Source organism: Motacilla alba, chromosome 8 (genome assembly GCF_015832195.1).
Source record: "Motacilla alba alba isolate MOTALB_02 chromosome 8, Motacilla_alba_V1.0_pri, whole genome shotgun sequence".
Taxonomy (NCBI): domain Eukaryota; kingdom Metazoa; phylum Chordata; class Aves; order Passeriformes; family Motacillidae; genus Motacilla; species Motacilla alba.
In genome coordinates, this window is record NC_052023.1 from 16,375,849 (window position 1) to 16,403,219 (window position 27,371).

A 27,371-nucleotide genomic window follows, 5' to 3' on the forward strand; every position below is an offset into this window, starting at 1 on the left:
CTTCATGAATTTTGAGGAGACACATCATTAATTACTTAACAGATTCCATGGTGCTAGTACAGAGAACTGAGCGGCCAAGACAAGTTTTAATTTTAATTTATACACGTGTTTTAAAATTTTGATTTGTAATCTACAGAAGATAAATCAGCCTGTGATAGCTGCCTGGTAGCAACAGGTTAGTGTCAGGGAGCAGCAGAAGCTGGCTGCTCCACCAGGTGAGTAAGCACAAAGCCAGTGATGACAGTGGCCTCACCAGCAAGGTCCTCATCCTGAAGTCCCCAGGCGTGGTGAGAAGAGCAGGTCTGCCAACAGTAACCAGGGTCAGCTGATAGTCCAGTGATTGTCACAGAAGTTGGTGGTGACCAAGTAGGTCCCAGGTAAAGCCAAGAAGCCAGCTGAGGATCAGGACTAGCAAGGATATGGCCAGGAATAGTACCATATAGCAAGGGCACAGACCTGAGGCAAAAGAGGAAGATCCTATGATGTTCCTCACAGCCCTTTCTCACATTGCTCTCTTCCCAGTTCCATCCAAAGCCACACAGCTGCACTGTGTCAGGGCTGGCCTTGAATGCAGCAACAAAACTGTTGGTTCTCCCAGATGTCCACAACAACATGGCTTCAGCCTATCCCAAATAATGTGACAGGACGTGGAGGGATGGTATTTAAACTAAAAGAGGGGAGATTTAGTTTAGATGTTAGGAGGAAATTCTTTACTGTGAGGGTGGTGAGGCCTGGAACAGGATGGCCAGAGAAATTGTGAATGGCCCAACCCTGGAGGTGTTCAAGGCCAGACAGAATGGGACTTTGAGCAACCTGCTCTATTAGGAGTTGCTCGTGCCCATGGCATGGGGGCTGGAACCAGATGATCTTTAAGTTCCCTTCCAACCCCAGCCATTGCATGATTCTGTGATCCCAAAGCCTGGGTCCCTTCACAGTGTTGCGCAGTAACTGCAGCATTCACACACCGGTCTGTGTCCTTGTCTGTCCTCCATGCCCTATGCCTTCTGCATTTCAAGGAGAAAATGCCAATGATTTCACCAAATACCTACTCCACAGCATAAACAACTCACCTACAAGTGTGAGCAGCCAACCTGCTTCTAAAGCATGGATTTGATGCTGATTTTCTGAATCTAAAGCAAGATTCAGAAACACACCCACCAGGATATGACAGTGGGCTAAAGTTACTGCCTCACAGGGCACAGCAAGCTTTCCCATACCACAGCACAGCTCTGTGGCTGAGCACTCAGATCTCTGGGGCAGACCTCCAGAGTCCTCGGGAGGAAGTGGGGAAATACACTTAGAGCATGCTTCTATCCCTGAAGCAGAAATTTCTGAAGGTAAAACTGACTGTCCCCTGCTTGCTCACAGAACACATGACCATGTACCAAGAACATGTAACGTCTTTCTGCCTGCCTGCAGAGCAGGTGCCATCAAGCAAGCAAAGGCAGTGCCACAGGGCCTGTCTGCCCAGTCTATAGAGAAGCACAGCTCCTCCTGTCCCAGCAGGTGCTTGTGTGCACAGTGCCATGTTACTGTGAACACCAGAGGTCAAAGGTTTGCTTCTCAAATGCTGTTCCAGCAACATATACAAACTACAACCATACACACATACAAACTAGTCCTGCAATTCTAAGGAAAGGGGAAAAAAATTCCCAGCAGCAGGCATATCCCTCCCTCAAATTCTCCCACAGGGATAACCAGTTTACTGGGGCAGGGACTCCTGGGAATGCTCCAGTAATTTTGTTTCTGGCAGCGTAGAGGTTGCCACAAATTACTACCACCCTCTGCAACACGGTGATTCCTTTCCCCTGGTTTATTAGCATAACCTAGAATCGGAGTTAACTTGGAATCAGAGTCTGGTTTTGAAAAAATTTTCCTTAATAACTGGCTTTATTTTTTTCAACCACAGCGAATTCAGTCTGAATTCTCTCTTTACAAATGTCCAAGTGTGCAAATGTCACACTGGTCATACATTCAGTGTCTGAATAGTGACACGATGCTTTCTGATGTTCTGAACAAGCAATCTGATATTAACAGTCACGGCCAAAGTCACAGAACCACTGATTCTAATTACCTTGAAACAAGCAGAGTTAACTTTCACCAGTTCTGAGCTGACATCTACTGGCAGAAAACTGCAACAGTGCAACAGGACACAGAGAAGAATTTTCTTAAGGTTCTCCAATTTGGTACCTGGTGAATGATTTGGGATTTGAAAGGATAAGAGCTCATGAAAGTATAAATTTATGCAATTCTGCTGCAAGGGTATAATCTCTCACCGAGAAATCAGGCACATAGCTTGGGGATGTAACTACTCAATCATCACCTCAAGTTTTGCATTCCAAGCATAACTTTGAGCCAATTTTATTCATTGAAATGACTGCTGAAATTCATTTTAGTCAGATCTACTTTGGGTTAGCTTAGATCACGAAGGGTATGAACACATAATAGCTTGCAACTGTGTTAAAGCTGTTCAAAAAGTTCTTAGGTTTCAGCTGAGGCACAGTAATTAATAACATGTACGTTACCCTAGCCAGCTGTAATACAGAGCCACCTCAGCCTGCACAAAGCCACCACTGAAGAGGATTTAAGAATTCAAATTATGCTCAGAAAAAGGTTGTTTTCTCAGGGACTCAAACAACCCTCAGCACATTACTTCAACAATTAAATTCGGTGAGCAGACAAGGCTGTGGATGTATCTTTTCCACCTGCAGTTTCTTATACAGCACAAGAAGAGCTTGACAGCATGGGAAGAACCCAAACACTGATATACATGGAAGGGCCATTCACATTCTTTGGATTCAATCATATGACAGCAGCAAGATCCCTAATTTATGGCTAAACACACAGGATTTTATCATGTACTGTTGCTTTAGGAAAACATTAGAGGATTTTGTAGAAAAAAAAGAACAGCTTATGTCCTGAAATATATAAAAAAGGCATCACATGAAGGAAAATAAAAATGTGAAAATCAGACCTAGTAAATGGTTTTGTTTCTCTTCTTTGCACCCTAGTTAGCTCTAATAACCACAAATTTAGTGCTGATATTGAGTATCAACATCCTGGGGAGTACAAAAATATACTGAACAGGCCAGTCATTTTCCCTTGGCAAGCTATTTAAATCTTTGGTTGTGAAAAGCATGCTGAGAATTTCATCCTGCTAATTTTACACACAACAAAAAGAGTTCCTTTTTCCACATCAGAGGAGTTTGATATTTTTTTCTCATTCTCTCTGTAAGATGGCCAAAGGTCATGGGATGGGACAAAGAACTGACATATACTTGAACTTTTCAGAATAATGCATTAAAGTCCTATACAGAGAAGCCTAGTAACTGAGGGCTTATTTCCTGCTCAGTTTACAGAGAAATGGAAGTTTTCACAGGATACCTCCCTTTCAGAGCAGAGCAGCCCCCACATCCACATCCAGTTATGATCTCGGAAAGCATAGAAACAAGCTGGCCATCCAAAATGAAGGCCTAACCACAGTGAATTATTTTTGAGGAGGTAATTTATGAGGAACTTTGGGAAAAAAAAAATTTTAAAGGTCCAAGGAGTAGGCATATACCTCTTAGCAATCCAATGAACAATGAGGCCAGGCAGGAGCAGAGCAGGTGGAGGGACACGTTTGTTTTGGGTGAGAAGCTGGAGTGCCAGAAGGGAGAGCAAGGAAGAGGAGGCTGCTTATTCACAGGCTGGTGAAGGCTGGGAGAGTCACAGCAGGGGTGCAGGGAGGATCTCACCAGCTGAATGTCAGAAATTATTGACTCAATTGTAATGAAAGAGTTTAGAAATTCATTTTCAGAGAGAGAAATAGATAGTTGCCAGCTGCATCAGGTGATGATGGAATATTTCCTCAGTCAGGCATCATTCTGCAATAGCCCCTTGGTTGGACACTAGCTGAAGGCTGAATGAATGAAGTGTGAGATTTCTCTGGGTGTGAGAACAATCTGGGTGAGAAAACAAGCAGGAATAGTGCAACTTGCTGGAAAGGATGGATTTTTTTACTGTCATTTCCTATACATGCCTTTACAACTTTCATGGGTACTCAGCCACAGAGTCGCAGATGAACAAAGTCATAAATATCTAGGAAAATGATAGAGTGAGTTAAACAGCACAAGGACATGACATTTTGCTGTCATTTACCCTGATGAAAACCTAAGGCAACTCTGTTGAAGTTAGTAGGGTTATTCCAAATTCAGGGAGCTATCCAGAGCCTAGACATAAAGCAGTAGCAATTAACCTCAATTTCTATGTCTTACTGTGATGCTAAGCTGACTCCTGTAATCACGTTTTATTTGTGGGGAGCTTCAGTTCCTGTTACTCTGTTTCCTGTGGTTCTTTAAGTATTTGTTGCTTGCATAGTTAGGGGTCCTGTCATACAGTATTCAATAAGTGAAGCAGTGCTTTAAATGCTTTCACTAATTTTAACATTATGAAAGTGAACACTTTTGGGAAATACAATTCAACTCTTAGATATTAAAATAAATCAAAGTCTTCAATCACAAGGTTTCATTTTATTTGTGTTTCATGTGTTTGTGAGGGTGATGCGGCAGTCTTAAAGCGACAGTCTCAAAGTAGCCAGGACATCTTGGTGAAAAAAATTAAGGTAAATAAGAAAAGAATGCAGATTAATTATTCTCATGATGAGAATCCAAGCATCCAAGGTTTCGATCCCAAGTTGGGGCATAAATGTGAATGGTGCAAGAAATTAAATCGAAATCTGATTTTGCAGACCTGTCTTGTACTAAAGCATGCTGGGGATGAATCTTTTTAGGTGTACTGAGAGAAACAAATGCTTAATCAATAACGAAACTTCAAAATAAGCTGTCTAAATTCCAAGTATTCGTGGCTTTAATGACAACAAATTAAATTTATTATAAAACAACCCGGTCCTCCTTTTTATACTTCTGTGCATTTACTAAATAGATTTGGGGTTTAATTTAACCAATTAATCTGTGGAATGAAGGAAAATATGAATACTGTACCACTCTTAACCAGACATACTATTTATGCAATCTTCTTATACCATAACCCAGTGTGACCCAGGATAAGTGATAAAACATAAACATTCCCATCATGTCAAATTTAAGACTTAGAAGTTAAGGTAAGAAGATCAAACCAAAATTCATCTAATTATATCTACTCCCCTTCTTGTGTCCCTCTATCTTATTGGCTGCCAAGAGCGCAGATCTGGCACCAATAACCAGCTGGTGTGCTTTAGCCCTTAGCAGCTGTTCCTATTTTACATTGATAGCTTCCCAACAGAACCATTGATAGGGCAGGTTTAGCGAGGGTTGCAGGTGTTTGATGGAGTTATTGTCAGAGAATGAGATGAGGGTGTGAGTAGGTTATAAAGACTACTCTGTCTGCCTTCTAAAGCTCTCTTCTTCCTTTATCTCTTGGCAGGGGAGGAAGTGAGTTGTGGCTTTCCCTAAAATTAAGGTAAAAAGATGACTGATCTGCTGTGAGGGTGGACGTTTAGTTCTGAATTGCCCAACAGTGGTTGGTGTTGGTTATGGTAACAGCTGTAAGTCAGTGTTTTCTCAACACCTAATATTTATATGGATTGTCTTTAAAACTAAGGCTTGCTTGATGTATCCCAAGAGAGATCTTAAACATAGAGAAATGCTGTTTGATGGGTGTCCTTATGGAAACAGTTGTCCTTTTGAAAGAAGAGATGGTGCTACTTGCACTAAGAAGACTGTGCTCTGTTCTGTGTAGCCTTAATATAATGACCTAAGGGAGGTTCCAATATTATCTATGAATGTTCAGTGTGATTTTTTGGCAGTCACATAAACAAAATTTGTTAAAAAGGCTTCAAAGAATGAAAAGTTCTTAGTGTGTAGAAGCTGGTACACTGTCTACTTTTTTTCTGTATGTATTACATGTTAATATTAGAAATAGAAATATAAAATTAGAAATATTAATATTTCTCCAAGCTGCTATTCTTGTACAGTATATGAAGTATAGGGGTTTTATACTAAAACAGAGCTAAAACAAGAGGAAATAGATGTCTTTTCAGCAGGGTCTTTAATGCATGCTTTTAGAGAGCACTGACTACCAGCACATAATCTCTTCTTACTGAAAAAAAGGAAAAAAAAAAAATTCTCACAAGATGTGATGTTTTGCCAAAAGCCTTGACTTCTCTAGCAATGTCATTCTTTGTAAGCTATTTGCTTTTTACTCTTAAACTAAAAACACATTTCTATCAGGTTAGCTAGAATCTTCAAACTGGGTCTTAAGGAAACACTCAAGGCTTCTCTTTTAAAGACTACTTGGCCTTTGGGACCTGACTCAGCAGCTCAAGGACACATGGGGCTGGGAAGGGGTGGCTTGAAAAATATCAAAACACTCACCTGGTGGAATCTGATCACACTTGTGTTTCAGTATGCAAACATAAGTTTTATTTTAAGATAGGGAAGTCTTCTGTGACTGGGGAGATGGAGAGGGAGGTAGTAAAGGAGGGATTGCAAACACAGACTTGTGTCGGTCTTTAGAAGGTGCAGTCTCAGCTCTCTTGTAAGCAGGGAAGGTAGTTTTTACAGCATAAATTAAGGTTTTAAAAGCTAAGCATCTAAGCCTAAGACACTGTTATGTACACAAAACTTCAGTCTCTGGGTTTCCTTGGCACTTGATGCCAAGTTTGAGCTTTTATTCTAGATTCTACTGTACTAATTTACAAAATGTTCAAGAGATTAGATGTTATATTATATTCTTATTTAAGTATTAAATCTAGATATTTATCTGCTTGTTGCTACACGATTTTTTTGATAAGTTTAAACTGTACTCTTTTGCTCCTGCCTTCCATTTCTAGCCTCAGAGCTGTGGATGGGGAAGGTGAACAGCTTGCACTTGATATCATCTAGTGTGGGTTTTTTGGCAGAAAAAAGCAGGAAAAAATGATAGAGTATCCTAATAGTAATAGTTGAAAATAGTGTATGATGGGCTTGGCTGAGTTGTGAGGTACTTAAAACTACCTCAGAACTTTTCTCCAAATGCTGGCCAGTTACAGGAGAGGCAGATCCTGTATGTGTCTGGATCTTTCCCTTGTAAGATAGATATTTTGGTGAAAGGATTAGCAATTAGTTAATGATATGTGGTGGTACAAATAGTATTCACTCTTATGAGCTAAGGTGTAGGCTTCAGGAGCTCAGAAGAGGTATGCTTTGAATGCTGAAATAAACAAATGAAAATCCACGATGTGTAATCAGCAATATCAGCTGGAATGCTACAGCTGTTGTAGGAGTGGGCCATATGTACTGTTCTAGCAGTGTGCTGATTACAGTAGCTATCTATCTTATCACCTTTTTCACACCTCATGCAATACTTCCTTCTGGTAGGAAAAGCAGGCTATCAGATTTTTTTAGGAGAAAGCTAGTATGCCTCCCTAGACTCTAGGCATGTCCAAATATGCACTTTAAAACCAGTGTCTTGCTTAGAACACAAAGGCATGCCTGTAGTTACAGTATGGATGTTCTACAACCAGAAGTGAACAGGTAAGCAGCAGTAGATCTAGATATCTTCACTGAATGCTTCTGTTTTGTTCCCTTCAGGTTAAATGTGTAATGATCTTTGACCAAGTGGATATACAAGCTCACTAAAGATGTCTGTTCAAAGCCAGCACTGTGCCATTATTATGAACCCTCCTCCACCAGAGTACATCAATAACAAAAGCAGTGGATGTCAAACAAACCAACTTCAGTACTTACAGAGGGTGGTCATGAGAGCCATGTGGAGACACAACTTTTCCTGGCCGTTTCACCAACCTGTAGATGCAGCAGCACTGAATCTGCCTGTAAGAACCATTTTGGAACTGGAGTATTAATATGTAAATTATGCCAATTAATGTTAAAAAGGTTTTTTTCTAATGCAACAGATTATGGAAGACTATTTTTGCTATTGAACTACTGTCATTAATCCAAGTCTACAAGAAAAGTGTTTTCTTTCTAGAGAAATGCTGCCAGGGATAAAGTATTTCAACAGCAATTGTGAAAACTTGGCAGCTTCTTTTTGTTAGTGACTGAGACTTTGTTGAAGTTTGGCTTCTTTTTCCTCTGTTCTGTAAACCGGAATGCTGCTTTGTGTAAATGGCTTTGAGACAACAAATGAGAAGTGCATATACTTTTAATAAGTACTACTACCAGTAGAGCTCTGGAGCCTGTTGAAATAAATATTCATTGGGACTTTGAATGATATATGTTACATGGAAGTACAAGGACAAAATGTAAGGTGAAGATTTCCTGAACACCTACATTTTTGGTACCTATGACTATAGGGAAAGGTTTTCCTTTAAATAAAATACTGCTTCTAATATAATGCAATTCTCTCTTGCAAGTTAGGTTTCATAACTAAATGTGTAAAAATCTTCATGTCTTAAGATATGTTTGGTGACTTATTCTTTCAATACCACAGGATTATTACACTATCATAAAAAAACCTATGGATTTAGGCACCATAAAAAAGCGACTGGAACACAATTACTACACAAAAGCTGCAGAATGTATTGAAGACTTTAAAACTATGTTCTGGAACTGCTACATGTACAACAAGGTATGTGGAACACCAACTCTTACCAGTAACTGGTTCTATTGAATGATACAAACAAGTCTAAAACAAGCACATGGTTATTAGAACACACAGTAAGTTAGTCGACAGTTCCATGATTTTTTTGAAACTAATTTTTATCAAGTGTTGGGGAGGTTTTCTTAATCTAGGATTGACTGAGGACACATAAGTGAAGTCTTGCTTGCTGTTCCAACAACTGAGTGCTTAGCTTTTTCTGCACGAGGACTCCACAGCTGAACTGTCTGGAGTTTAGCTGCAGAGCTCATGAACAGCAAGCACTATGTCACTGCTGTCACTATGTCACTGCTGTACAAGTCCAAGGCTAGCAACCCTGAGCCATGCTCTGTTCTTTCAACAAGTTCAACCTAATGAAGTGTGAGCTGAGTATCCCTGTGCTTGGATATTTGTTGGCTGTGTCTTGGTATCTTGGAGCTTCAACAGCTTCTTCAGAACACAGGGGTAATAAGGGAGATCTGCCCCCTTTGGCTTTTGTTGTAGAAGCATGCAGAGGTAAAGGAGGAGTTTTCAATGGGACAGTGAGAGAAAGTGAAGTCATTTGCTTTAAAGTGAGTTGCAGGAGCAGGGGTGGCAATGATTTGAAGACCTCTCTGGTACTGGTGGCTTTTTTTCATCTGTTGGGGCAGGACTCTGTAGCCTGGTTGTTTTATGAGATGGCTCCCATTACTGCAGCCTCTCCTTTACTGAATGGTATTGACCATATTATGCAGCCAGGTGATGACATTGTGTTTATGGCCGAAGAACTAGAAAAAGTCTTTATGCAGAAAATAGCCCACATGCCACCAGAAGAAAGACCAGTGAGTCTCAAGAAAGCAAAGAGAAAAGGAAAGAAGACAGAAGGTAAGGCCTGTATTATATGCTGAATTTATAATATATTAAGCAGAACTGGAAACAGAATATCTTATTTGTCACAACTAAACCCTGGAACAGTTTGGGTGTTCTCTACTCTTTCCAGAACAATTTTTTAAAAATTAATAAAGTTCCTTTTTTTAGAAAAGGAGCTGACTTCCAATGCAGAGACTGTCATGCTGCTCAGCATTGTGTTATAAACTAATAGGTGTGAACACCTGTGGGAAGTAAACAGAGTAACAGCTGGAAAAGACATGAATAATCAGCCAAACCAAATACAGAAAAACATTGGTCTAAATTGTTCTCAGATCTCAGTCGTGGAGATCTGTAATACTGGTAAGCAATATATGCAGGTATTAACTAGGCTTAGGAAGCATGAACCTACATGATGCAGTCTGCACTCTTTGCTGCTTGGTCTCTGTGTTCGTAGAAAACAATTTGATACTTTCCCTGGCAAGAGCATTTTTACAATATACAGAGCGTAGTATGATGCCTCTTTCATCTTGGGTCTGAAGTTAACCCACAGTTTCTTGAAGGCAAGTAAGGTGTAACTTGGCATGGTATTCTATGAAGCACTAATGGTGCGAGTAGAGGAGGATACCAATGTTGCTGTAAGTAACAAACACTCTGGTTTGCATTTATTTAGGGCACTCCTGTATAGACGAGTAGTTATACTGACAGCTGGTCAATTTGACCATGAAAGAAATTAACTGCAACATTTAAGAGTTAACTTCTAAAACTTCCTGTATTAAAATAACCAGAACCACGGCAGCCCAATCCTGGGATTTCAAATGAACAAAGCACAAATGAGAAGCAAGCTCAAAGCAGTGAGCAGCCTCCAGTGATGACTCAAGAGCAACAGCAGGTTCCACTGGCTCCTTTGTCTGCAGCTCAGCTGACTGCTTTAATGCCAGCTGCAGTCTCTATAACAAAAGTAAGTTTCCTCAAATAACTTTCAGAAAGAAATATATTGAAATTGCTCCTTCAGGCACTTATGGCAAAAGCATGGGAGCCATGCTTATTGCTGTATGTTTTTGAAATTTTTTGTTATAATAGAAGATAGTAAGAGATCTTTAAATCTTCTATGTCTCTGCTAAATGCCTGGGCCAGTTCTAATTCTAGAAGCTAAACAGAAATTGGGATGATTGCTTGGAACATCTTTTCTTATAAATGTGGTTTTAAAATGTTCTCAAAGAAAAAACTAAGTTTTTTAAAACTAAGATGGAGCTTGGTGTGCTAGTCTTGTAATACCTTGTAGGTTTTTAGTCTAAGCTTGTGGAATTGCTGCATTCTGCTCTGATTTCAATAGCTGTAAGAGTTCTGATGCTTTTTTTGGGCTACACACACAAACGAAAGAATAATCTAAAACTGACCATTCTCTTACTGTTCTGGACACTTGTATATTTTTTTCTTAGGCAAAAAAAGGTGTGAAAAGGAAGGCTGACACTACAACTCCTACTACTTCAATAGTCACAGCAAGTGGTGAATCTTCTGCAATGCTTAATGAAAGAAAAGCTGTTAAAGCATGTAGAGTTGAAAATGAATGTATGGTAACAAATAAGCTTCCGAAGAGATCCTTTTCAGATTCTCAACAGCCACCTGGAATTATTAAAAAGATTCAGTTGTCAGGACAACTAAAACATTGTAATGCAATACTTAAAGAAATGTTTTCCAAGAAACATGCAGCATATGCGTGGCCTTTCATAAAACCTGTGGATGCAGCATCTTTGTCCACTGGTGTGAACCAAGCCATTGCCAAATGTCCTACAGACCTAGGAACCATTAAAGTAAGTGTGTTTCTGGGAAAATTAGGCTATTTGTGTAATTACAAGGTTTTAAATGTGTTAGCTGAAAAGGTGTCATGAAAGCTGCTTCTTCTATGAAAGACTTAACAGGCCTAAAACCCAGATGCATTTCTGTTACTCAAACTTAGCCAAAGTCACTGAAGAAAGTCTGAGACTCATTGTGACACATGTGACACATAGTGGCTAATCTACCTAACTGCTGAAAAAGCCAATATAAGTAGTGAGGGATTTATCATCTCCCTGAAGCCCTTCCAAGCATGTCACATGTTAAAAATCTGTCTGTACACACAGTGCTGTTGTTAATACCCTATAAAACAAAATGCAATTCTGTCAACTCTTCCTTTTCCCTCAGTCTCAGTGTTCTTGGTGAAGTGCCCTAGAACTTCTACACTGGATGTTTACATAACACATTTCACCTTTTTAGTGGAAAGCAACCATTCTAGATGGAGACACGTGGACAGCTCTCTGTGGATGCTGAGTGTATTTGTATGGGGTAAAGTATTTAGCCCAGTTAAACTCCACTTTTTTGGGGGAATGTTCAAATTTAATAGCTTACTGAATTATCTTGAAAGCTGACTTGCACAATACAAAGGTTATTTCCCGGTTTCTAGTCCATTAGTTTGACTCCAGCTATTATGGAATAAGCTTTCTGCAAATACCATGCATAGAATCAAAACCAGATGCTGAGTTCAGAACCAAATAGAACCACACAAACATTGTTGTCTTGACCAAGTGCTGAAACTAGTATTACAAAGTCCTTTCAGCAATTACAAGTAAATCTGTTTAAAAGAGGAAAAAAAACCTCTTACTTTGTTAAAGAGACAATGTTGAAATGAGATGCAGGTATTTCCATAACATTTTTTATAATATTTACTGTCTTGATACAAGCTAAACCTGAATATATATGTTAAAATTCTTGTTCCTCCTTTCTTTCTACTAGTTACTGGTGATACTGTCTACTAAGTGTGCCTTAATTTTCTTTTCCTCTAGAAGAAAATGGATAACTTTGAATATCATGATATACAAGAATTTGCTACAGATGTTAGATTAATGTTCATGAACTGCTACAAACGTAATTCTTCAGACCATGAAATAGTTGCTATGGCAAGAAAACTTCAGGTGAGTTATCTTTTAAGTCAGACTTGAAAAAGAATAGTTCATCTCATGCCCTGATGTAGAATCTACTAATATTATGGAACTACTGTGTTGCTGTGTAGTTCTGCAATAGTAGCTGCATAACACTTTCAGAAATCTGAAAAATATGCTGTTCCCAAACCTAACTCTTCAGGATGTTTTTGAAATGCACTTTGCTAAAATTCCTGATGAACCTGTTGCGAGTGATCATCTGCCACAGCCTGTGAGAGAAATGACAGAAGCTTATTCCAGTGAAAGCAGTAATGATAACTCTTCAGAAGAAAAATCATCTGAAGACTCTGAAGAGGAGAAAAAAGTGAACCTCAAAAAGCTTCACGAGCAAGTAAGCAATTGTACTTAATGCGTGTGACTTCAGATCTCTCTGGTAATGCCACTTTCAATGGTCTATTCCAAGGCTTAGCAACAAAAATCAGTTTTTAAAAGGTTCTATTAACTTGTATTTTAAATACAGAACTTTAGTCCCATTTGGAAGCACTGCCAAATGTTAAGTGAATAGCATCTCAACAAATACAAAGTGAGCAATAGTTCTACTCCTCTTGCCTACCGCTTCTTCAGAGGAATCTAAAACTTCTTAAAAAAAAAAAAAGTTCCAGTGAGAGCCTCTGGGCACTCCACATGTAGCTCAGTGGCATATTCTTCCAACAAGGTTGTTTCTTTCACGTGGTCAAAAAGCATTGTTCTTACCCTCAGTCTCTTTTGAGCCATACAATAGCAAGTCGTTAATTTCTTCTTCAGAAAGCTCAGTATGAGAGAGAAAAGAAGGTATCTCATGCTAACCAGTGAGGCAAAGCCATGCTTCATATTAGGAGTGGGATGGGTGTTGCTTCTGCTTGAACACAACTTTTTAACCTGTTGCTGCTGTATCTGTAAACTCTGGGAAAAACCAGCATTTGTTCTGTTAGTGAAATGAGCTACAGTTTTCAGTCCTTGTCAGATTAGCATCACCAATTTATGAATGTAGGCAGAAGGATGAACGCAAGTGTACAAGCCAGCCTTTACAGGAGAGAGGTATTTCAGTGATTTCTAACCTCAGCATCTGACCATCTTCTAATTCCTGAGGTTTAAACAAAGTTGTGTTAAGTTCTTCTCTGAAATTCTTAGTATGTCTCAACTAGCCACTTGATATTGCAAAATAAGATGCATGAGCCCAGTCCAACTTGCCTAATTCAGCAATGCTGTAGAAATATAACTTAATAAGGCATTTATGTGCATCCCAAATTCCTAAATTAGAGAGCCTGTTGGAAACCCCTACAGTAATTTTTTTTTGGGGGGGGAGGGTGTTTGTGTTTTCCTGACAGAATGCTGAAAGGCAGATGCTGTTAGAAATATCTGCATAAAATAAACAGTTCTGTGTCTTCTGGATGCGTAATCTGTGACTGAGATACAATATAGAAAAATGTTTGGAAAATAAATCTCATTTGGAAAGCAGACATCCTATTAATATCCATTCAGCTGCCACTAATTTCCTCTGATATCCAGGACCAGTTTATTGTTCCTCTGACATTGCCCAAGGTTATCAACATTCTGTGGGTTTTTTTGTTTTCTTTTTGGTATTGACAGCTTAAAGCTCTTCACCAGCAGTTGTGGGTTTTGACCAAAGCATGCTTATCTAGACCAGGAAAGAAAAAAGGAAAGGCTAAAAGTGAGAAAAGAAAGAACAAGGAAAAAGCTGAAATTAAAAGCTTGATTCAAAAGAAGAAAAGTGTGAAATACATGAAGAAATCCAAGAGAAAGATGTCTTTAAACATGTAAGTGTGGGGAACTTGTGTGGGTGTCAAATTATTTTAAACTGCTGTTACTGCAATATACTTTTTTCCTGCAGTCAATCAAAGAAAACCATGCAGCAGGCCTTGTTGGCACATAAGTCAGAAGATGAAGATGGTGCCAAACCTATGAATTATGATGAAAAACGACAGTTGAGTTTGGACATAAATAAACTCCCTGGAGATAAGCTTGGGAAAGTAGTCCATATAATACAGTCAAGAGAACCTGCACTGAAGAACTCTAACCCTGATGAGATAGAAATAGACTTTGAAACTTTAAATGCTTCAACACTCAGAGAACTAGAGAGATATGTAGCAACCTGTTTGAGGAAGAAACAAAGAATGCAGGGTATGTAGCATAAATTATATTTTTTAAACCCATTAGATTTGCTTTCTGGTTTGCTTTCATGTTAACTTCTGTTTCACATGCAGCTAAAACCCCAACAAAATCAAAAGAAGAGCTTAATTTTGAGAGGAAACAAGAGTTAGAGAAGAGACTACTGGATGTCAATGGTCAACTAAACCCAAAGAAGGAGAGCTTCAAGAGTAATGTGGCTCTTATTTTTACTCATTTGCAATGGAAATAGCTTAAAGTAGAATTCTTCCCTTGGGCTTTAGTCCTGTTAGGTATCTGGAGACTTTCTCCTTACAGTAGGTGGGGTCTTAAGCTTCCCACTACTAGTCTCAAGATTCTTTCTATGAGTGAGCTGGAGTCACAGCAGCAAATTTGGTCAGTTACTTGTCCTGTCTAAAGCAGCTTCCTTATTCCTGCACCTAATACTTTATTACAAGGAAAGATGGTAACAGTGTCAGAAATTAAGGGACACCGAACAGTTCCCTTACGCTAATATATGAAAACGTGGTGAGGTGTGGAGGGTTACACAGTCTATATGTTTGCAATTCATTTTCTGTGGTTTAGAGACACAAGAATAACCAATTCTAGTAATACTTGTTACATGGCAGTGTCATGCTAACAAAACTTGTGTATCAGTGACAGGTGTGCTGTGTTATCTTAGACTTCAGAAAGTGTCCCAGGAGAAAAATTCAGTTTTTCAGGCAATAATGCAATTCAAGATCAAAGCCAGAAATTCAGTGCATACTTAAGCTGTACACTTAATGGTGGTTCTCATCAGGGGCTGCGAATGGATCAATGCAGCTGATGCTGCTATTGTAAGTCAAGCTGTTCGTCATTAAAATAGTGAGTGCTGTTATTGCCCTCCACTGGATATCTGTTTAGCTCCTATGTAAAATCAGAGGACATGATAGAAGCAGCTCTGGAAAAGATAGGGACATTTGTATCCAGCATTAGCTCAGTCAAGTCTTCCTATCTGGTATGCATAATGGCTTGAAAATATCCTACAAAGAAAACCTTGAAGAAGCAGCTGAAATCAATTATCAACTCTGTTGTGAGGAGAGCGAAGAAGCTGACTAGGAAATTTTTACAACTGGTGTCTGGCTTGTTTACAAGAGCTAAATCTGGACTTGTGTCCAGGGAAACAGGTATCCATGTAACTTCTCATTTTTGAAGCTTCCACAGAGAAAAAAACTCTGAAAAAGGTTTGGCTCCAAAATCATTGTAAGCTGAGTTAAATCTACCCTGCAGATGCAAGATAGTCAGATGGTGGGGAGGTGGCAAAAGATGGCAATTTGGGCGTGCATATGGCTAGGGAAGGAAGAGCTGGCTGTAGATAAAGAACTCTGCACGCAAGTCTGGCAGCAGCAACGTGCACACAAACAGGCTCTTGACCACAGGAAAGCTTATGGGGGAAAATTGCTTGAATTGTGTTTTAAGTCTACTGTTTTAATCTACTTCAGAATTGTAAATTGTGTGATTACAGCTTCTCCTTGGATATTTCATTCATTCAAGTTGCTTGCTGCTGGTAAGCCGCACTCCTCTACGCTCTAGAAGGGAGGTCTTTGTTTTCAAGTCCACTGCTACATGGACAGTAGACAAGGAAGTGAAATAAACTGAACTCTTACATGGGAGAATAGACCTAACAAGGTTGATCCTAGTCTTGTATAGGAAGAATGCTCCATTGCAGGTTGTTCTGAATTCTTTCTTCTCTCCAGCAGCTGAAAACAATGCTGAGTCAAGTACTGGGCCAAGCAGACTGAGTGACAGCAGCAGCAGCTCCTCAGATTCTGGCAGCAGCTCTAGCAGTGATTCTAGCTCCTCAGATAGCAGTGACTCTGAATCAGGTTAGAAAGTTTATTTTTGCGTTCGTGTAGGCAAAATAGCTTCTCTTAGCACCTACTGTTCCACATGCTTACCAAAAATTTTAGTTATCTTTGGTTTGGTTCACTCCATTTTGAAGGCTTAATTCAAAGGCTATGAAATGAAATGAATGCCTTAATACTGTGATCCCAGGTAACACAAAACAGCCAAACCCCCAGTACATCTATTCAACTTACCAGTGAAAATCTATAGGGACCAAAATAAGCTACCAAAAGGTCTTCGTATCTAACCTGGACATTTGACTATAGGGCTGTAGCTTACTCATGTATCTTTGATCCCTTTTTGAAAGTGTGATTCATTCGTTCCCTTTTTGAAAGTGTGATTCACTTTATTTTCATCTTCTGGTGTGCACATGAAGGGTGACCTGAACAACAAAAGTGCCTACAGCATTAACTGTAGAGGCAAAACCCACCCTGGCGCTTAAAATGTTTCAAGTTTGTTTAAAGGATATTGCAGCATCAGAACACTGAATGATGTTTCTCTGTACACAGAACTCTTTAGTTTTCTAGGACAGAATATATCTGCCAAACTGGAGGTCTACAGTGTAGATCTCCATATGAGGTATAAGGTGAGATGAATGCTCAACCCTCTGCAGTGTTGGGGGGAGCAAACACAGTGAATCAATGGCAATGAAGACCTTGATCCTGCAGAAGTCTGTGGTCTCTTTTTATATCTGGGAGAAGTTCTCTAAACACGTCAAGCTCAAGTCAAAGTATTCAAGATAAGAATGTTCCTTTCACTGTGAGGTTGACTCTAGGTACAACAGCAACTCACACCTTCTATGTGTGACTAATGAAACATATGTGAATGACTGATTTGGTTTTTTTCCATCCCCCTTTTTCTGCCCACCTCACTGTATTTACAGTTACAGAAACCTGTTCAAAACAGACTGGAGCCAGGCAGAACTGTCCAGCTTCTATGGAAAAATCTAAGGTAAATCTGGCTGGAATTGATATAATCATTTTGCCCTAAACAAATAGCAAAGTTATTATACAAATAAGTTTGTTAAAGTTACTTTTTAACATACAATGGTAATAGAAATGATGCAACTTCATCAGGAAATAATGAATATGGCTTGAATGCTATTTGTTCTGTAGGACTAATTGATACGAAGATGTCCCATGAGCTGTTTTTAAAAATACTTTATGCATCTGTGTAGGAACAGATATACTGGGAGGCTTTTTTCTTTTATTATCATTGTGGTGATTGTGTTTGATGAAGAAGGGCAGAATGCTCCACATATCCCACCCACACCAAAAAGGGCAAATAGTCTCCAAATCGATCTCAGAGTATAGAATTGACCTAACAAACAGTGTCATGTTTTTTAATCTATTAATATCCTCATCTGTACACCTGAAAATAAATACATTGTACAATATGCCACTTATTTTCAGGATACTTCAATGTTGCTTATGGTATTATTAGAACCAACAGCAGTTTTATCTGGAAATAATTCTTAATGCCTCTTAGATTGAATTCCTCTATTTCTGTATTATACAGTGGGTGTTATTTCTTGTCAAGGTTAGCTGCCTTTAAGAATTTCCCTTGAAGCTACCAGAGACAGAGACCTTGAATTTCAAAGCAAAATCACAGCCAAACCTTCATTCTTCTTGCAATAGACTGACTTTCCCTTAAAGTACAGGAAACTAGGCTGCAAATTTATTATTCAGCTGCTCCTTCTGCATCTTCATAAGCAAAGATTCAGGGAAGGAATTATGCAACACCCTCTTTTTGCTTAAGAGCTTCAGCCTCTGCAGTGACAGAATGACAGCAATAAACTTGAGAAAACAGGATCCAGGAAATGAGCTTCAGCTTGGTCAGTTGTAACAGCCCCTTACTGACCTTCTGAGTAGCAACAAACATCATACTTGAAATCCTCACATTACATTTTGTTCTCAGGGGTTTTCTGTATCTGTCAGACAAAGGCATGGAGTGCATTTTACCTCATGGCTTTTTGTCATCTAAATGCTTAGAAAATGATGGATCAGTATCACAATATCACAAGGGGTACTGAATCTGATAAACAGTGGAAATGGGTAGTGGTGGGAAAAGAGGATCAAATAGCTATTAAAAAAATTCAGCTGTATTAACTACTGCAGTCTCTTTATAGAGAATACCACTTTGTTTACAGAGGACATCCTGCAATGCTGTTCTGCAAGCACAGCCCTCCTCTCTTACTAGCAGCTTGCAAAATCATGGATCCTCTGAACTGCAGCAGCAGCCTCCCAATATACTGCAAATGCTTCAGTGTAGATCACTTAATGCATCAGAACAAAAGGCTCAGACTCTCTCAGGTAACACCTTGATGCCTATATTGGACTGCTGAGGAAAGAAGGGTTGTCATGATGCCTGTATTGCCAAACAATTCCTCTTGGAATTTTGGAGGTTAGCAAGTGGATAACTGAAAAAGTTCTTGCAGAGTATGGATTACCAAAGAGTATGAAGTAAATTAAGGCATGGCAGCACTGAGGATTGGCTAGGAGTTTCAGATTACTGGGACACTTCTGGTGGGGCGAAGTGGTATTAAAAACAGGAGCTGTTCATGCTTCCTTCCAATGAGATGGAAAAGGACCTGAATGAACTCAGAGTTACAGGAAGTGTTGAACGCCTTAAGGCACAATTAAATGCTTAAACCCATGCCCACTACCCAAGTTCATGCCTGAAATGCCCACTTGCTGAATGTAAGGCTTGGTGCCACAGGTCTTCTGCTCTGAGTGTTGTTGTCTAGACACATCAGATACATGAAGTTACTTAGGAACTTGATTCAAGGAGCTATTTTCCCTTCCTCACGTAAAAAAGTCTAATAATGTTAGACACTTCTGAGATTTTGGTAGAAGTCAGCATGGACTGGTAGCTGATTAGCTGAGAAATCAATTAAAAACTAATTAAAAATAACTCTCTTAAATCACATGGCTAGAATACATGTCTCAATACTGAGTTACTCCACAGATCTAAACAGTGACCTAATTTTGAGATGTAGGACTGCATTTTACATGACAGGGGAAAAAATCATACCCTACTTCTTTCCCAGGTAAAATCTCAGCTGTACCTGCTCTGCATGAGGCTCCAGACCAGCCAACTCCTCAGAGCACTCCAAAGACCAATCAGTCTTCTGTCACCCACTCCAGAAATGTTTTTCCAGAGGTGAATACGTGCTTCTCTCCAATTGATTAATTTCAAAGAGCATCTGTAAAGCATGTTCTTACCCTTTAAATAAGATGTAATATAATACTTCAGGCTTGAATTTGATGTGATGAAGGCCATTTAAGGTTTACAACAAAAAATGTCTAAAACCCCAGTAATAAAGTGGTTCTTATCCTTTAACAGGGTATTACTCCATTGCCTATTGGCTGTAACACGAAAGGAAAGTTTGGCAGATCACATTTATAATGTATTATAAAGCTTCTTTTATTTCTTTTCAGGGCTATGGCTTGAACTTAAGTAACCGTTGCACAGGTTAAAAGTCCATCCTGTAAACCAAAAGCTTTACAAAAGAGGCAGATAATATGTGTTTTGGTTTTGTAGAAATACCAATTTCAAAAAACTCAGCAATACTGAGAGTCTGGAGGCTCTACTGGCAAAGTGTGTTGCTTTTCAGACCTTCCTAAAGCTGTGGAAACTGGGGCTTTCAGGGTCTAGATGAGGTTGTAAAATATTTAATGACTGCTGAGTCCTGTCTTAATATGTTCTTGGAGAGTATCCTGGTTAGAAGGGCCTCTGTGCAGAAAAGGAAGTTGTTGATGTTACTGCAGCATGATCACTTCCATCCTATAATGATTAATAATCCTTCTGAAAATGGTTGAAAATTTAGTTGCTTTAATCAGGCTGTAACAGCTTTATTTTTGGCAATGGATAGAAACTGCCTCTTGAATCTATGAGCACAAGAATGTGTCCTGCAAGTAAGGATGAAAAGCAGGTCACCCTTTCCTATTGGTGTCCACTGTCCCAGGCAGCAGGTAATGCAAATTATTACTCAGGTTTGTGCAGCACTGTCCTTGGTTCAAGGGATTACTACACAGAGTAATCTTGCACAGAGAAAAAATACCACTGCACTGCAGATCACAGTCACCCTTTACCCTAATCCACAAGCTGGAGTGCAGCAACTGCCTCTCTGACAACTTTATCCTGCTGTACAATGTTAAGGGTTAACGATCTTGTATCAGTTTCTCATGCTCTACCCACTCCATCACTTGGGATTGTTGAGCTGTGCATATTTTAAATCTGAAGCCTTGATTTATGAACTTGCTTTGTTTCCATAATATGAATGAAATCTATTTCTTCCTTGGTGTTTACAGATGCTAGAGCTGCAAGAATTTATTGCTCTACGCTTCTCAACCTTTAGTCCTGATGCTGTATAATAAGAATCCTCATATGCTAAACACAAGTAATACAGAGAATGTATTTTGAAGTCTAGCTTCTCTTCTAGGTGTCTAACACCATTTTCCAAGTTGATAGTGCTGACTGGAGTAAACAAGCTGAGCAAACAAGACATCTAGACAAATCAAATAAACTTCAAAACAAGACCAGCATAAGAACTGCTGATTTAATATCCATAAGTCAAGAACAAAGTATGTAATGTCATAATAAAAACTGTAGCCATTATCAGGGGTGCAAAGTTAAAAATGCACATGAAACTGGTTTAAAGAAATATCATGCTGAATACCTTGTATATTAATAGGTTTGCAAGATAATGGTTGGGTATGCAGTTTTCCCTTGCTCTTCTGTTTTTTATTTGCTGCTTAAAAAGAAAAAAAAAGGAAAAAAAGAGTGAAATTAAACTGATGTTTGGTTCTTGTTCTGTGTTAAAATATATGAAGAAAATTACTTTTTTATTTAAGAATAGCTTGCAGAATGTCGCACTAGGGATACATAAACCATGAAGTCTGAGAATTAATGCTTCAATCTGTTGAACTTCCCTGGCTTTTGAGATGTCTTCTGCTGCAGCTTCGTGGACCTCTTTTCCCAGAGCACTTCATGTGTATTTTGAGTTATTATCCTTGGCTCTTGGTGACAATGATCTGACAGCAAATCACTGTCAGAGACTTTCACTATCGAATAAACTTGCAATTATTACAAGAACACTGACCCTCTGAAAGCTGCTTTCTATACTTCATACAGTGAAGCATATTTCAAACTAAAGAATTGACAGAACATCCATGCTCTGTGTGTCCAGTATTGCCAGACACAATTGTTTTGGTTTTTCCTTTACTCTTTGCCCTCTAGAACACTTATACCGAGAGGGAAGAAGCTTCTAAAAACTTGATGAAATTAAAAGGCAGAGCCTGTTCACTGGTAAATTCTTATTTTTGGCAAAGAATAATGCTAAGTATTTGCAGTGTATTAAAGCAATTCTAAAAATGGAAATTTGATTCTCCATGAATTTCTATTAATTTTAGTGTCTTAACACACCAAGCCATATATCTACTGCTCCCTTTTGCTTAGACTTGCAGCATCTGGAATTGGTACATGGCCTCAGCTAAGGATTTTTACTTACAAAGTTTTGTGGCTGTGAGATCTTTCTGAAAACCCTTTCCATGACAAACTGGCTGAGGATTTGATACTTTTGAATCCAGCATTCTGGATTCAACCATTCAAACACTTATCCTTTGTATAATTTTAAAAAGTGTCAACATATTACCTGTAGTTTCTTACTAAGCATTTACTTAAATAATGAAACATCTCAAACTACAGTAGAGGATTGCTGCTGAATGAGATAAAATGTGTTATCTCTGGTTTGAAAACAGCGTTTGGGTTTGTTTTTTTTTTTCCCCTTCAACTAATAAAGAAGAAACAGCCTGAAGTATTTGTATACCTGTAGGCTACTGGAAATGTGAGGACTGGCCCTTGATGGCTGACCTATCTGCTTTTAAAAAAAAGTAACTAGGGTTGAGAGCTATAGGTGAAATGGGCTTGCATGATCAATCAGGTACTCCTAAAGCTGGAATCAAAAGAAAAGAGGGCTGGGTGGGAAGGGGAGGAAGTGAGTGACAAAGTGCTGTGTTGAGGCTTCTTGACCAAACCTTTAAAGCATTCTGCTCGGACCTCTCCTAGAATTAATCAGGAGTCAATTTCTCATCTATAGTTGTGCTAGCTGTACTTTTTCCTGCCAAAAGTGCAGAGAAGTGGTCCAGTTCAACTTAAGCTTAGGAAATGTTTTGGAAAATTTCTGTCATTCTGAACCAAATAATAAATTGCACTGTAAGCTTTTAAGTCAATTCCTTGAAAGACTAAAATTTTATCATTTAAATTTGAGAAAGAATAGTCTATAAAATCAACATAATCAAAAAGCCATTTTTCATTTTTCTATCAGGTGATTGTACACCCAATGATAAATCTAATGATAAAAACATATTAGAGCCAATGCCTGAACTTCTCCCAAGAAAGGTAAGTGATGCTCAAGTTCTATTTGAGAAGAGGCTGAATTTATTTACTAGGTTGAATAGCTCCCTGACCTAGGATCTTCTCTAAAAATCTGTTCTTTTACAATTAGAATATTTAGTGTACAATAGGCCTTTGTCAATTGTTATAATCTGTACAGATCTATCTCATTTTTAGTGTTAAAAGCAAACAAATTACTCTCTTTGTTGCAGAAGGTAAAGCATGTAAGATACACACACACAAATATATATTTAATATGCCCATGTTGCCTTATTAAAATATGGCTTGTCTCATCTAGTTTTAATATTTAAACAAGGAAGTAGTGTTCCTTGATCTAGTTCTGATATCCAAGTTATAAATGTGCTTTCTCTCACTGATCCAGTAAAAAAATAAGAGTAGTGTGGAATATAGTCTTGATGCTATTGGAAAACCTGTTCTGAAATAACTCAAAGCACTTTTAATGACTATTTATAACAGTTGAGCAAAATCTTTCCTAGCATGCAGTAAGTTATCTTAACTGGAAGGACAGAGGCATTTTCTTATCTACTAAATTCTTCTCCTGTAATCACCTAATTGAAAACATTAATTCAAAATTACTAATACTAGATCATGTCAACCTCTGAACCCAAAAAGTTTTCTATATCATCTGTTGAACTAAAATGTTTCTAGGATTTTTCTTTAGGCACTTAGGTTTCAGAAAGCTATTAACTAAGGTGTTGAATTCAATTCCAAAAATATGTATTTCCTTCATAAGCACATGCTTCTACTAGAAGCAAGATTTCTTAACAATGCTGGTTTTATTCTGATTTATGCTATGAAGAAAATGCCACAGGGCAACATACAAAACCCACAAGCCTAATACAAAACTATTGTTGTGTAAGGATTGCTTATAGAAATTAGATGGATGTTCTCTGTATTAAAACCTTGTGAATTCATGTTTTCTGAAATGAAAAAGTGGAGAGGGAGACTTAAGTAGTCAGAACAACTACAAATGCTAACATTTGCTGGCATGTTGCCAAAGACTCTCAGAGTTGATGAGAAAGCACATTAAAACCTGCTCAGATTTCTGTATACGCACTAATATCCTGCCAAAGGAAGGATATTTTGGTGTAGATATTTCCAACAGGCCTGGTCAAACAACATTGTGCTAATGTAAGAACTAAGCAAGTAAAGTCGTTGCAAAGTATTATTTTTCTTCTTCTGTGTTTTCCTTTTTCTAATAACTTCAGGATACAGAATTGAAGACTGTCGATTCCTGGGTAAGCCTGTGTAAAACGATGAAGCTCCCGGCTCCAATAAAAGCATCTGCTGAGAGCTTCAATCAGTTCAGGGACGCAGTATTAAAGAGGAGTGGGCAAGTGCAGGAGTCAAAAAGGTCTCTTGGGCAAGCTGAGAGGGAGCTGCAAAATCTTCCCCAAGAAAACAAAAGATTTGTAACCACTTCTGTGTAAGTATTATTCTGGTTTTTGCCTGTATGATACTGGGGGGCTTAGTTATTCAGGAACACGGGGTTTGGGTTAGGTAATTGCCACATGTCAGGTGAAACTGGGGAGCAGTACCATGCTAAGCAAAACTGCGCATCCAAAATGCACAAAGTAGCTTCTTTTGCTCTTCATGTCAGTATTGTTTCAGCGGTCAGAGAAACTTCCCAGGAATTTCTTCCTTTGTTTTTGCTGTTAGTTTGCCTCTGGATTTTTTTCCGTTGGGTTTTTTTAGAGTGGTTTGATTTTTTTTTTTTTTGGGGGGAGGGCTGGGTTTTGTTTTGTTTTTGTGTGGAGGGGAGTTTGTTTTTTGTTTGGGTACTAAGGTGAGAGGTTTTGGTCCCCTGGAGCACTCATGACAGAGTTCACATTTGTCCTATTTTCTTATACCTGTAGCCAGGAATGTCCTCATCTCAGTGCTCTCCTAAGGGGATACAGGATAGCCCAGTCTTTGAGAGCATGTTGTTAACATAGCTATACAGGGGTTCCAGTGTGCACCACTTCATGCAGCAGAATTCTTTGCATTGCTGTAGAAAAGCACCTTCAGTAAGCCCCTGCTTCCCTAACTGTTTGCAGCTCCTCTTTCAGGCAGTGCCCTGAGGTCTGTGCCATGCTGAGTGGGATAAATGACTGCCTACTAACTACTGCATTGCAGTAATATCCTGGAGTTTGTTTGCCACCCTTTGGAAACTGTTTGCAATATTCCCCTCTCCTTGCCTGTTTCACCCTGTGAAAGATAACTCTGAGCTGGTTCCTAAATTCTCCTGGACTTGACCATTGCTGGTTGTATTAGAATAAGTCAATTGTTTGGATTGTTTTATTTTAATAATCACAGCATTTGAGAGACTTAAGAGTATACTCCTGTTTAGAAGTTAGTGAAATCTACCCCAAATAAGTAATTGAAGAGGAAGAAGGTAGAAGAAAAACATCCCAGGCCAAGAAAGTAACAGAAAATAAAGAATTTCAAAGCAAGTGTATGTAAATTTTGTGTAGTATATCTCTAAATCCCACATGCATACAGATTAGAAATGGGACACAGGAAACATGAACCTACTACAGCCCAACAGTGCGCACACAACTCTTGTGAAGGGAAATCACTATGAAACAATGTGAAAGAGACCCATACTTCAAAAGCTAGGCACCGATTTAAATTATTTGCAGAATTCTATCAGGTTGTCATAGAAAAAAAAAACAAACTTTTATCTTATACTTATTTCTTCTCTTGTCTTTAAAGGGGCCATGAAAGCACAGAATTGAATGCCATGGCAGTGACAGACTGTGAGCTTGAAAAAGAAATACATAAGAGTAAACTGCCTGAGGCTCAACAACGTGTTCTTGATCCAGACCGTAACTTGGCTAGAAAAATGGAACAAGAACGCAGGAGGAAGGAAGCAGTAAGTTTCTGACTCTTGCTGCATTATTTTTTTTCCAACTTTATTAGAGAATAAACAAACATTACATCAGGTCCTTATTTCAAATTATCAGAATGACTGAAAACAACAAACTGTACTACCTGAAGAGTCAGTGCAGAAAATGCATGGGAAACTCAAAGTATATCTTCAAGTGACATCATATGAAAGATATCTGCTTGGTGCTAGTACTCCCATAAGCTTAGAATAATTGTGTGGTAAAACAAAATTCTGAAGAGGAGTCCCTGCCCTCTAAATAATTTCAAACCTTGAGTGTTGCAAGCTGTCCATCCTCCTTGATGTGTTCCATGTCAACAAAAGCGCTAGTCACACTGTTCTGGTGTGAAATGCCAGGCTTGAGCCTTTTTAAAACTAAAGTAATTAATGTTTTCTAATTGCTACCTTTTTTAGATTAAACATTTTTTAAAAATTCATAGTGTTGTACAATGGAATGTAAGTACCAGTGTGAGACCATGCTGGATTCAGCTAAGTTCAACTGAGGCTTTCATCCTGCAGCTCTTTTCTGAGAGCTTCAACAACATGCACACTCAAACTTGTAACAGAGAAGACATACATTTTTTGAGAAGGTGCTTTATAGTTTTCTCTTAAATCATTAAGTATTTGACCTGTATAGTATCCGTTAATGTCTGACTGCTCTGAAAAGATACTTGTTTGCTTTCTTGCAGACAGCTTGGATAATTGATGTGAATCTGCAGAGAGATATTATGGCATCTTTCGAAGAGTATCTTGAGTAAAAGCAGTAGTTTATATAGAATTTAACTTCAAACTACTAAAAACAGCACAGTTTTGTACTAGTTAGGATCTTAAATATTAAGACCACTTTAAAGATCTTCTCTAAAATGCTTTGTATTAAAAGCTTGTTCACTAATACCTGAAGCGTCACAAGATTTATTTCTTGTCACTGCTTGTTTATGACACGTAATCTGTTCTGCTACACAGTGGAATGGAGTTGTTCATTTGATTACAGTTTCATCTGCTGTGTATATCTGGTATTACAAAGAATCACTTTACTGTGACACACCTGTACAAAATCTGGGCTGTGACAGAAAGATCTCTCTAGAAGTGATACTGTCTGGGGGGGTGTAACATTACTTGTAATCACAAAAAAAGCCTCCGTTAACTCTTGAATTTCATCAGTAAATCTTATCTAGTTGCATGTCTTTTAAGGCCCAGGTGTGTTTAATGTATTTTATGTTAACATAACATTTAGCTAAGGGTGCAAACATGTTTGCAACATAGTTCTAGCCCTTCTCAGGAAGAAATTATAGCAAACTGGCTCCAGTTTGAAAGATTTTCTGATTGATGCAAGATATTATTAGTGTTGAAAAATAGTCTGATAGAAACCAGAATGTAAAAACTACACATTCTTGTTGATTATATACAGGTATGGGAAATAAATACGGGACAACCAAAACATTGTTTCATGGAATTATTACCAAAACACCATGTGAATTACAGAAATGCTGGGTGGAAGGGGCCCCCTTCAGACAGTATAGTTCAGTAGTCTCCAAATCCTTTTTGTCATGTACCCCATCATTTAAAAATATTTAAGCACGGACTCCAAGACATGTATATTTATTCATCTATAAATTATATACAATATTTCACTGTACTAGTATGCTTTTACGTTACATTATAATAATTTCTGTTTTATTTTTAACCCTGCTTATTTAATATTTTATTTTGTAGTTTAA

The 27,371-nt window shown here is 38.5% G+C and overlaps 1 protein-coding gene across 1 annotated transcript; it reads left to right on the plus strand.

Annotated features, from left to right (window-relative positions):
* Nucleotides 1-7,600: 7,600 nt before the first annotated feature.
* BRDT (bromodomain testis associated) lies at nt 7,601-26,411 on the plus strand. The gene is made up of 19 exons (XM_038144461.1): nt 7,601-7,792; nt 8,410-8,547; nt 9,291-9,420; nt 10,191-10,363; nt 10,845-11,216; nt 12,225-12,353; nt 12,523-12,711; nt 13,950-14,137; nt 14,212-14,501; nt 14,585-14,698; nt 16,226-16,351; nt 17,254-17,321; nt 18,520-18,682; nt 19,420-19,532; nt 20,815-20,956; nt 22,699-22,772; nt 23,996-24,213; nt 25,482-25,641; nt 26,343-26,411. The coding sequence occupies exons 1-19, from the start codon at nt 7,601-7,603 to the stop codon at nt 26,409-26,411; spliced, it is 3,048 nt and encodes a 1,015-aa protein (XP_038000389.1).
* The last annotated feature ends 960 nt before the right edge of the window (nt 26,412-27,371 follow it).